Source organism: Papio anubis, chromosome 13, assembly GCF_008728515.1.
Source record: "Papio anubis isolate 15944 chromosome 13, Panubis1.0, whole genome shotgun sequence".
NCBI classification, from domain to species: Eukaryota; Metazoa; Chordata; class Mammalia; order Primates; family Cercopithecidae; genus Papio; species Papio anubis.
Window position 1 is genome coordinate 27,018,546 of NC_044988.1, and position 12,891 is coordinate 27,031,436.

Below are 12,891 nucleotides of genomic sequence, written 5' to 3' on the forward strand. Positions count from 1 at the left end.
ATTTGAATTTAACAAGGTAACAAGATCTATAAAAACACAGACTCTTTGAGCACTCTCCAGTGCTCAAAGTCTGTAGGTATCGGCATCCTTTGAACTATTTATCAATAGACTACAAAATAGTTAATCTCTACATTCACTTTATTTAGAATTCTCAGACCTAGGTGTATAAAATTCACAGTACATTTTTCTAGGTTTAAAATATGAGAAGATACATAAACATTAGTTATGTACTCACTATAACGCTATGTGCCCCAATAGGCCCCGATCTCATTTGCTCCTCTCAACAACTCTGTGAATTAGGTATGATTCTCATTTCACCAATGATGAGACTGTCAAGTAACTTGTAAGTGAAAAAGTCTGCCTGACTAAAAAATATATTTCAAAAAGATTATATAGTAGCTTAATGTAAGGAGTAATAAGTGAAAATTGGCTATTGGGCATGTTAGTAAACTTAGTGTTTAAACCTAAAAACAGCTAACCTATGTTGCAGCCTCTCTGATGAATACTTGGCCCTGTAACTTGATTTCTTTACATTGTTTAAACCTTTTTTTCCATGAGTGTTTATTGCTTCTATTAGACTGTGATTTCATTGCAGGCAGACAAGGGACTAAAATTTCTACCCTTTTGAACACTAATAGACTGCTGAACACTATTTTGTAAATGTGGGTTACTCAACAGACTTTTTTTAGTAAATCTGAAAACCAAAATGACTCTTAATAAGGTTCAGAGTATAAAAAATAGTTCTCACTTAAAATAACATACATCAAAAGAATATGAAAATATTGATTTATTACCAACAAAGTAGGATTTCCCACAAAGTTTTTTTCAATTACACACACACGCACATACAGCAGCAGAATGAAATTACATTTTTCACATGTAAAGGTTTATACCCCAAAGAAAATAGGCCTGTGTCCAAGAGACAATTAGAAAGCAAGAAGTCTTTTACTTTGAATATGGAAAACCTTTTAACAGAGACTCTTCCAAGGCAAACCAATGAAGGTTCAGGCATAGAAAATGGTTGTCACCTTAAGGTTTTTAAATACCAGTGTATTCACCAAATCAAGTTTTTACTAGAAGGTTTTACAATTTTTATGTAATTAAAAATCAACTTTTGGCCAGGTGCAGTGGCTCACGCCTATAATCCCAGCACTTTGGGAGGCCGAAGTGGGTGGATCACGAGGTCAGGAGTTCGAGACCAGCCTGGCCAATATACTGAAACCCCGTCTCTACTAAAAGTATAAAAAATTAGCCGAGTGTGGTGGCACGTGTCTGTTGTCCTAGTTACTCGGGAGGCTGGGGCAGGAGAATCGCTTGAACCCAGGAGGCGGAGGTTGCAGTGAGCTGAGATCACGTCACTGCACTCCAGCCTGGGCAACGGAGCGAGACTCCATCTCAAAACAAACAAACAAACAAACAAAAAACAACTTTTGCAGAAAATAAAGTTTTAAGTGGCTGAGACTATGTGCTAGACTTACTACCGTTTAATATGCTAAAATGATAATTTATTCTTCACAGCTCAAAATTCAATGTAAAGCCAAATATTAATTTTGCCCCGTAGAGAAATTAAATGTTTACAAACAAAGTATGGAACAGTTGTTGGTCTATGTAAATTGAAATGTAACTGACCATTTTATTTTCAAGCATGCTTAATCTTGACGCTTCTTTTTCACATTGATACTCATTTTGCAGAAATAAGATGACTGGCACTAATTTAGACAATAAACAAACTACACCAAGCACATTTTAGTAAAGATATTTTGGTGGAAAGCAAAGTAATTAACAATGAAAACATTTGGTAATATCCATTTACTAATATGTTACCAAGTTCTTCAATGTTTACATGACTTGCTCATATTACTAAAAATGTCATTTTAAAATATTTTCATACTTCATGCACTGGAGCTAAGGAAGGGAAGGCTCTTTTAAAATTTTTATAAAAAAGAAAACACCTTTTGAAGAGAAAATGTCTAAGTGAGAGGACATAAACTTATGGTTCACCATTTTTTGACCTAATAAGATTATAAATTTCAATGGCTACTTAAGAATATACAAAACCCAAACTGAAAGCAATTCTTCAATTTATTCAGGCAAACAAGTCAAAAAAAATAATTTTGTCATTACTGGCACAGATCCAATCCACTGTTCAAAGACATGACCGTGGACTGTCTATTTTCTTATAAGATTTATTTTTTAAAAGAAGAGAATTTGTTTGGCTCTACTAATTAGTATAACTTCAACAAATGATTTTCCCATTTAATTCTTTTGCGCTGAAAGAAAACAGTTTAAACTAGATTTTCTATGATAATGGGTACATCAACATTGTAAGAAAGGCCCTATAAGCTTAAGTTCTAAAAACATTATGGTTTTAAAGAAATCAATGCTTTTCTGTCACTCTTTACATAACACTGAGAAATTTCAAATATAAATTGTAGAAACCAGTATATGAAATTTTAAGAAAAATCTTACTAAAAATAATTATAAAAATGCTTTTAGAAATTTAAGATGTAAAATACAATTGACTTTAAATAAAATAAAAAAAAGCAACCCCTGCCCCCACACTTTACAAGGTTATTCTTTAAAAATGCTTGTCACCTAATTTTATTCTCTGTCAAAATTTTGGTTGTATTTTGCATCATCTAGTGGCCACCTTGTAGCATTTCAAAGCAGTTCTACTACGATTTTTGAACCCCAGTGTTTTTTTCCCCTTGAAATACCAATAAAATTATAGCATCAAGTTTCATAAAACTTTCTTTTAAAGGCCCATAAAATTCCATTTCCTACTGGAGATAAGGTAATCTTTTTTAATAGGAAGAAAGGAATAGATCTGTCATAAATTATTACTATACATTAGACATTTTCATATCAATTTTTAAAAATTAAATATAACACTGGGAGAAACTAGGACTTACGCTCTAGAGTCATCTTTAGGCTCTAAAAGTAATTAAAGTTACTCTGCAATTAAAGCTCAGGGCTACCATATAAGTAACTTCTTGTGATTAACCCCTCTTCCACTGTACCTTTGATTTGTAATATTAAGTACCTTTTAACATGAGAACTCAATGACTCATGGTCAGAATGCCAAGGACTCAAGTTCAACCAAGACTGAAGAAGACTTAACTTTTACTACCAGATGATATTTTGGAAAGGTCATTAAGGTTTCCATTATCAACCTATTTGTATTTAAAAGCAGGTTTCCAAAAGTAACTGCTTTTCGTTTTAATCAATCTCCTAACTTTTATTCAGTTGAGCCATACTTATAAACAGAATTTAACAAAAAAATTCCCAAGTTCCCTCTCTTTACTTTTATTAAGAAGGTTGAGTGAATGTAATACGTCGCCGCCGCCTTTGGAAAGCCTTTAAATTCCATCTGTTTGGTTCCAGCATATGAGGGCCATTGTAGACAAACAAAACTGTCATCTTTTCAGAATAAGGAAGATTTTGCAGGAGCTGTAAGTATTAAAACAAATTGTCATATAAGCTACATACTGAGAAGTATAGTTTTCCAACCTTACATGTGTACAGTCAAATGTATGATTTTATTTGTAATATTAATAAAACTTTTTTCCCCCACTCTGTTGCCCAGGCCAGAGTACAGAGGTGCAATCTCAGCTCGCTGCAACCTCCACCACCCAGATTCAAGAGATTCTCATGCCTCATAGCCAGCCTCCAGAGTAGCTGGAATTACAGGCACGCACCACCTGGCCCAGCTAGTTTTTTGTATTTTTACTAGAGATGGGGTTTCACCATGTTGGCCAGGCTGGTCTCGAACTCCTGACCTCAGGTGATCCATCCGCCTTGGCCTCCCAAAGTACTGGGATGACAGGTGTGAGCCACTACGCCCAGTCAATAAGAGCCTTAAGAAGCTCTTAAACACCTCAATATAAACCTTGCCAGACTGTAATCCTTACCTAAATTAGCATACCTGTAGCCTGGCCTAAAGAACAATCAAAATAAGGAATAATTGAGCCCTCTAGATTCACAAGATAACTGGGATTATTCAACTTCCTTGGCAGACCTTGGAAAAGAGTATGTCCTCCATAATTTTCCTAGGGTAGATACTTTTACTTTTTATTTATAAACACTTCTCAAGCAACTTCTTTGATAGCCTGGTATCCTGAAAAGTGTGTAAGAGGGACATTTGTAGGCTAAGGTATTTGGCAGGCAGTAGTGTATTAACAGATGTGACTATTCCACAAGACTATCTGTGAAAAAAAGAATACAGATGACACTATTTAATAAAAATCTGAATGTAGGATGGGTAAAAACAATTTTTTTCTTTTTTTTTGGGTGGGGGGGGGAACAAGGTCTCATTCTGTCACCCAGGCTGCAGTGCAGTGGTGTGATCTCAGCTCACTGAAACCTCCGCCTCCTAGGCTCAAGTGATCTTCGTGCCTGAGCCTCCCAAGTAGCTGGGGCTACAGGCGCATGCTGCCATGTCCAGCTAATTTTTGCATTTTTTTTTTGGTAGAGATGGGGTTTTGCCATGCTGCCCAGGCTGGTCTTGAACTCCTGGGCTCAAGCGATCCACCTGCCTTGGCCTCAAAAAGTAGTGGGATTACAGGTGTGAGCCACTGCACGTGGCCAAAATTTTTCATGAATACTTAAAAAGGAAAAAATCTGATTATATTAATAAACACATCTTTGAATATATATGCTTTTAAATTTACTCACAACACTAGATTTAACAAAAGAAAATTTCCCATTGTAATGGTTCTAGATTATGAAAAATTATCTACAAACATAATTCTGTTTTTATGAGAATTAACCTGTGAGCAGAAGATGTTGGGATACTTAAACTTCCCCTGGGCCAGCATAGTGTTAGTGGCAAATAAAGAGGAAGGGCAGTATATGACAAGAGAGGCTTTTTTGGGAAAATGAAGAACCACAGTCTTAGCAGTTTATTCCCCAGTCATCTTTTAGTGCTGAAAGAGTACCTTTTCTAGAAGAGGAATGAGAAAATCTCAATTTTAGAACATAATAATATGTCTCCTACACGTCTTCCTCTGATTAAGCATGACACTGGAACTTGGCCCTTTAATAATGTAGATATTACTGTTAACCTTTTAAATTCCTTTTTTGGGAGTGTTCCTGCTAATATGAACATATTGGGACAAAAACTATATGATTAAGTCACAGGGAATTTCCGAGTATATGACCACTTTTAGGTTACTTTTTACCTACCTTTGGTGTTATGAAAAAGTATTGAGATGTATTTTCTTTACAGGCAGTATTTACAACCATTTCAAACACTCTCCGTTCATTGATTGGGTCCATTCCCTAAACAATGGCAATAATAATGATTATATTTATTTCTATTATAGGATATAAGTAGATCCAAATAACAGAACAATCACCATACCTGATTGATTTCATCAACTACTCTGAATGGACATCTATTTAGCTCCTGGAGTGCCATCAAGTATAACATGGTAGAAACACTTCTTTCACCTCCACTTTGATGATGAGGAGTTAATTCATGTAGTTGAGTACTACTGCGAAATTTGACTCTAATTCGAATTCCGTATTTATCATAATCTTCCTATAAAACATTTAAAAAGTTGATGAAAAATGAGTTTCCTCTGGTAATGTCATTCTATTATTTGAAAATGGATTGAATTAACTAAGAGTAAAGAATTCAATATTTAGTGACACTAGTTTATATAACAATAAATATATATGTATTTTTAAAAATAATATTAAGCAAACAGTTACCATCTAAAAGCTCTAAGGGTTTTCAAGGATCTATTTAGATAAGGAAAATATTCAGATTAAATTAACATTTTCCTCCTCTATACCATTCTATTCAAGTTTACTAGGCTTCCCCAAGAGTTTTTAGAAATTACTGAGTGAGGAACTCTGTCCTGGAAAGGCACTATCTATTCTAGTTCCAAAGTGCTAGGTTCTTAAACTGCAGGTGAAAGCAATTAGAATGTAATGGAGTGCTATGCTCTCTTGTGCTAGAGAAGTGGCTGTGTATGATAACTGCAGAGGGCCAAGAATCCCCCTAACTTCTTCAGTTGGTTAAGAAGGAAAAAACAAGGTAGGAATTACACATATACTTTGAAAACTTAAGTCATACATACACACAATACTCAGCAAAAAGCAAGCCTGGCACATAATAGGTGCTCAATAAATATTTGTTGTAATGAGTACATTAGTGTTTTATAAACGTTGCCAAAACTGAGGATGCTCTAAGTTTTATTTACTATTCTTATTGATGGCATTTCTATGTCAGGTTCAGATTTACCTTAAAAATGAGGTATATAACTTACTAATTAGTCTGGGTGCGGTGGCTCATGCCTGTAATTCCAGCAATTTGGGAGGCCGATGGGGGTGGATCACTTGAGGTCAGGAGTTTGAGACCAGCCTGGCCAACATGAGAAAACCCCGTCTCTACTAAAAATACAAAAATCAGCCGGGCGTGGTGGCGGGCGTCTGTAATCCCAGCTACTTAGGAGTCTGAGGCAGAAGAATAGCTTGAACCCAGGAGGTGGAGGTTGCAGTGAGCCAAGATTGTGCCACTGCACTCCAGTCTGGGTGACACAGCGAGACTTTGTCTCAAAAAAACCAAAACAAAAAACATGAAACTTACTAATTAAAGGTTACCTATTAATTGAATAGAGCTTTAAGGTCTAAGATAGTACTGACCAAGAGAAAGATACAATGCAATCCACATATGTAATTTGCAATTTTCTAGTAGTTACTTTTGTTTTGAGACAGAATCTCTGTCTCACTCTGTTGCCCAGGCTGGTCTCAAATGCCTGAATTCAAGTGATCCTCCTGCCTTGGCCTCCCAAAGTGGGAATAGGCACAAGCCACAGCACCTGGCCTTTGCCTGTCTTAACGAAAAATTAATTTTAGCCCAAATTGCAATGCATAAAGTTATAGCACAAGAAATTAGTAGCAAATTTCCCAGTATTTTCATTCTCATGAATTCTTAAATTCTTTTTTTTTTTTGAGACGTCTGGTTTTGTTGCCCAGGCTGGAGTGCAGTGGCACCATTTTGGCTCACTGGAACCTCCACCTTCCAGGCTCAAGCCATCCCTGCACTTCAGCCTCCAAAGTAGCTGGGACCACAGGTGCATACCACCACACCCAGCTAATTTTTGTATTTTTATAGAGATGGGGTTTTGCCATGTTGCCCAGGCTGGTCTCAAACCCTTCAGCTCAAGCTATCTGCCTGCCTCGGCCTCACAAAGTGCTGGGATTACAGGCGTGAGCCACCACACCCAACCATGAATTCTTAAATTATTAAAAAAAGACACTGATATATACTATATTTCAAACTAATCTGTTTATGAGTCTTCTAACTCCAGTTGTGGTAGCTTTATAAAGTAACATATTTATTCAATACAACTGAATAACCATTACTCAGATTGTATAAAAAGAGTTACAAGGTATTAGTTACTAATTCCAAACATCACCCCCCACCAAAAAAAGTGACCCTAATAGAATCCCATAGGTGATTTTCTCCTTTCTTTCAACATTTTGGTAAACAAAACTTTTCACAGATATAACTCTAAAGTAAATAAATAATTTATATGTACTTTAAGCATATAATTAAAATTACTTGCCAGAAATATATTTCAAATGCAATTTTACCTCATTTTCTGTATGGAGATCAACTTCACCAGCACACTGCATGGAACTAAAAAAATTGCTGAATTTTTCATTAATTTTTTCTACCAGCTCTTTTAAAGGATTAAGCCACCTTTCTTTTACCTACAAATAAACACAATATAAAAACATAATTTAAAAGCAGTATTACTATATTGTGACACAAAATTTCACGTAAATTTTATATCAGTATCAGTCTGGGCATAACACACTTCTCTTAAGCATGTCATCTCATTTTCCATTATTCTACATTCCCATTTCATTAATAATCACATGATAAAAAGTAAAAATTAAAAACTAAAAAAATTACCTGTGAAATGTTTTCCCTGTATTGATCTAGTTCAACTTTCTTTCCCTTTAGTTCCTCAGTTAACTGCTCTATTTCTTCTTCTCTTTTTGTATACTCCTGAACAATCTGGCAGGGGGAAAAAAAAACTTCTTTAAGATAAATCTACCAAAGTATAAAAGTATATACAATTTTGCATTGATTAAAACATTAACTGAAAATGGCAATTGTGCTGCATTGTTTGTATGCAAATAATTTATGTTCTTATTACATACTGAAAGTGACATTTTTTATCCTTGAAAAACTAGACATTGCAGTATTTCAGGTTAGCCCGACTATTCTTTTTATAAAGAAAAGGCACAGAACATTGTGTTCCTTAGGAAGAATCTATTTAAAATTCTAATAGATTCAGAATCTGGCATTTAAAGCACATTGTTCCTGCTGTCTAGCTTATCATTACCAAGAGCTCTAGTACAGAGTGGGAGGCAAGTACTGGAGGGAACTCTGTGTGTGTATGTGTGTGTATGGGGAGGGTGGTGGTGGTGGTGGCTGGATGCAGAATGGGAGTAGAGAAACAGGCATACTGTAGGATTCAGTCCCGTGAAGCAGGAAGCTCTTGATCTTTCTTCAGTTAATAAAGCATCAATTTCATCCAATGTGTTTGGAAGGTCTTGGAAAACCTAAAGAAAAAAATTGCCCATCATTATAGATACAATGAAAACGGTTCCATTCAAATAGTTAAAAGAAAAATAATCTGCTGAATAAGTTATCTACTATCTGTTCAACAGCATGCTGGTACACAAGGATACAAAGGAATAATAAACAGGGTCATTTGCCTTCGAAAGTTTGTATTTTAAAGAAAACAAAATGTATGTACTGGATAACACCTTAAGGCAACGTATTGATGTTGAGTATTCAAACAAGCAGTACACATCTTATAGGCTAGGGAATTTAGAGAAAAGAAGTATCAGTTCATGCTATAGGAGAGTTAAGAGAATCCAAAGGCCTAGAATTCATCTCTGGGCCTTAAAGCAAATGGCTAGGGAGGAGCAAGGCAGAGGGAAGACAGGAGCTTGGGAAAAAAGAATGAGTACTGCATACCATGGGGAGTGAGGAGTTGTGTCCATTTGGAATGGTGGGTACTTGCTGAATTGGTAGAATGGGTCCAGAATATGTGGGGCATTGAAAGAGAGCAAGAAGTTAGAACTTTATACTGCACTTATGAAGAACTAAAAAAGCATCCTTAGTATCTAATTACTTTGACAGTTGAATTTCACCACGGTACTATCTTCTGAGTCCATGCCATGGGGACAAATTAGAACAGACACTTTTTTTTTTGAGGGGAGGCAATTACATTGTTTGGCTTAGCACGACCTGCAAAGGCTATATACTACATGGTACAAAATGAATCCTGAAACCCTGAAAAAGATCTTGACATATTAATCTAATATCTTCAGCTTATTATTTTAACCTCTTAGAAAGCAGTTCAACTTCTATAGACCTTCAAATATTCCTTTGTTGAATCTCTGACATACTCACTGAGATTTAAGCTCATGTGTCCAACATTTATTTACTCGATATCCTCACTTGACTCTAACAGGCATCTTAAATTTAAGATGGTGAAACAGAATCTGGATTTCACCCACCTTACCTACCACTTCAAGCAACCCTGTTTCTCCTTCAATCTTCTCCATTCCAGTAAATAGCACCGTAATTTCTTCGGGTGAAAAATTTAGGGGTTCTCTCTCTTATCCTTCATGTCAAATCCATCAGCAAGTCTTGCTGGCTCTGTCACTAAAAGATATCTAAGATCTGTCAACTTCTCCCTCTCTCTCTTCAGTGCTATCACCCTAATTCATGCCATTATATATCTCTTGCGTGGTCCAAAGAAATGACCTCCTAAATGGTTTCATTGCTTCCATTCTTGTATCCCTACTTTATCCTCCATCTAGAAGAACAGAAGTTAGAGTGCTCTTTCATAAAAGTAGTAATGTCACTTTTCTGTTTAAGATCCTCCACTGGAGTCCATCCCAAAAGAATACAACCTTAATTCCTTGTATGGTCTACAAGCCCTACATAATCTTGGCCTCTGCCTTCTTCTCTGCTTGGATAATTTTTAACCCCAATGAGATTCCTTTTATTCTGAAACGTCCCAAACATACTTCTGTTCTGGGCTTTGTCTAAGTTGTTTTCTCTGTCTGGAATACTTTTCCCTCACATCTTCACTTGACTGATCTGTTCTCTTCATTCAGGACTGTTATAAAATGGTATCTTTTCAAAGGAGGCTTCCCTGACCAAGTTCCCATCCATGTCACTCCATCTCCTCACCCTGTTTTATTTTTCTTAGCATTTCTTGTTATCTGACATTATCTGATTTTTGATTTGTGTTTTCATCTACCTAATCTTCCAGACTAGAATATAAGTTTCAGCTGAGAAGGAAGTATGTCTGTCTTGTTCAATGCTTGCCATATAGGAGGTAATTAATACATTTTAATGATTAATCATCTTCTAATTTTGATTCAAAAACAGTATGACTTATCAAGAACAGAATCATGCTTTTTCTGAAAGAAAAAATTAGTACAGATTGTACTTATATTTATTTTATAACAACACAATGTATTCTGAAGATATTCTACTGTTTTTAGAAACAAGCTTCTCAATTTGTTTTAAAGATATCTACTGAGTTCCTAGTATGTATCCAAATAGTCGAATCCATTCTCTGTGATTCTGTGTCTGATATCATAAAATAAATCAGTTGAGGATTTGAAAATTATAATCCATTAATTTTTTTCCAGTTGTTTATATCTTTAGTAGTCATTTCATTATCTATTGAAATAGATAACATTTGAAATTAAGAATTTTAAAAAGACACACCAATACTAGATATTTTAAAATTTATTTTATAATTTCATTTTGACATTATTCTGAATAGGTATGCAGGCAAAGTATCATCCCCACTTGTACAGAGGTATGTAAATTAACAGTGGGATGTGACTAAAGGGCAGCATCTCCTAATTTTACTGAGTGGTATGTCAGCATAAAACATATAATGGAAGTAAGACCTCTTTTTTCCTTTTCTTATTGGCAGATGTTAGTCCTAAATATTCAGCTCCCATTGAACCCTAATTAAACACCCCAATTTCCGGGGAAACATTTTCATTTTCCCTTTATTTTTAAAATGTCCTATTTGTTATTTCTGATATACCAATTACTGGCACAATGTTTCCATGAAAAACTGTATGTTCCAACTGTACCCATTAAAAGGCATTTGTATTGGAAGAATAAATGTTATAGTACCAATAACATTGATCTGTTAAGCAACATTATTTTATATATCTATTCAGTTTAAAAATGTGGAAAAACTCCCTATTTTTTATGACACATCATATTTTTCATGGCCTGTTACAATGCTTAAGATCCTATAATCTTAAAAATATGTTAAATATGGCAATTGTAGCATTATATACTTTTTATACTTACTGTCTGGTATTCTTGAGGAAGAGTCTGCTCTGCACCCAGGTTACATACTTGCCTAGCTCTCTTCATAAGTTCCTTGCATTTCTGCAATAATCTCTGTCTGTTTTCATCCAACTCAATGAAATGTTGCTATTAAAAAAATTTATTTCGAAAATTTGAATGTTACTGTTAAAGCAGAGGGCTGTTTTATTAAACTACCACATATTAAATACATTGTTGAATTCTGATTATAATGATAATCAAATTATCTGAAACCGTATCTCAAATAATGACTCTTTTTATTATAAAGGTTAAATGTGAACTTTAAAATACATCAGCACATCAATAACGTGGCAGTTCTCTAATCCATAAGAGGTGTAAAATTTAAATTTTACTGCCTTTTTCTGAAAGTTTAGCTTAGCTCCAGGTAATTGTATTTATTTATTTATTTACTTACTTATTTTTTTTTTGAGACAGTCTTGCTCTGTCACCCAGACTGGAGTGCAGTGACGTGATCTCAGTTCACTGCAACCTCCGCCTCCCAGATTCAAGGGATTATCACGTCCCAGCCTCCCGAGCAGCTGAGATTACAGATGTGCACCACCATGCCTGGCTAATTTTTGTGTTTTTAGTAGAGACAAGGTTTCACCATGTTGGCCAGGCTGGTCTCCAACTCCTGGCCTCAAGTGATCCATCCGCCTTGGCCTCTCAAAAGTGCTGGGATTACAGGAGTGAGCCACGAGGCCTGGTCATGTAATTATATTATAATCAGATTTGAGTTACACAGTACACAGGCTTCATATCAGAAAACTCAGCACTCAAATGTAGTTAGGACCTTTAAATCGTGCTTGATAGTGTTCCAAGTACCTTCCATGTGGTTATTTATTCATGGACCTATTCATTCCTTCACCAAATAATTACCGAGAACCTATTAAATGCCAGTATTATAATCTGCATTGGTCACAGAAAGGTGAATAAGGAGAAAGAGACACAGGATCATTATCATAACAGAAACAGGTACTCTTCACTGAATGCTTATGTGCTAGGCCCTTGGCTAGGTGCTTCGCATACATTATTCCCTTTATTTCTCACAAGCATAGCACAGTAATATTATCCTCATTTAGTGCATTAAAAAAAAAAAGAGAGAAAGAGACTGAAAGGAATTAAGTAACTTGCCCAAGCCCACACATTTAGAGACTGTCATGATTCAGATCCCTGTCTGCTTACAGGACACATGCTGTTTTCATTACAGCATGGCACCTCTCAGCAGGAGCAGACTGGACAGAGTATGTATGTAGGGAAGGTCAGAGTGGTCACAGAAGCTATGACAACTTAACAGCCTTAAATGACAAGAAATAAGTAACAGCAGCAGATGACCATTCCAAGGATAGGTGATTATGAATTTTAAGGCATATGAGCCTCAAACACCTGCTTATTTTAAGAAACAAGTAATCTAATGTGGTTGGAGGAGAGGAATTTGTAAGGATGTAAAAGATCAGAGTTGGTAAAATGGACAAGGGCCAGACTGC

At 35.6% G+C, this 12,891-nt stretch overlaps 1 protein-coding gene across 5 annotated transcripts in view; it reads right to left on the minus strand.

The window, feature by feature from the left end:
- Positions 1-769: 769 nt before the first annotated feature.
- Positions 770-12,891, minus strand: part of SMC5 (structural maintenance of chromosomes 5) — a 103,714-nt gene continuing 91,592 nt past the window's right edge. For 3 of the 5 annotated variants that reach the window (XM_021927541.2, XM_021927542.2, XM_021927543.2), the window contains 8 exons: positions 11,387-11,512; positions 9,008-9,052; positions 8,491-8,586; positions 7,931-8,035; positions 7,606-7,725; positions 5,363-5,542; positions 5,185-5,280; positions 3,212-3,450 (listed from right to left, as the gene is read on the minus strand). In XM_021927541.2, coding sequence (XP_021783233.1) covers positions 3,310-3,450; positions 5,185-5,280; positions 5,363-5,542; positions 7,606-7,725; positions 7,931-8,035; positions 8,491-8,586; positions 9,008-9,052; positions 11,387-11,512 — 909 coding nt within the window. In that variant the 3' untranslated portion in view covers positions 3,212-3,309. Of the gene's footprint in view, positions 3,451-5,184; positions 5,281-5,362; positions 5,543-7,605; positions 7,726-7,930; positions 8,036-8,490; positions 8,587-9,007; positions 9,053-11,386; positions 11,513-12,891 lie in introns of all 5 variants that reach the window. The other 2 variants (XM_003911793.5, XM_009188921.4) reach the window with 2 other exon arrangements.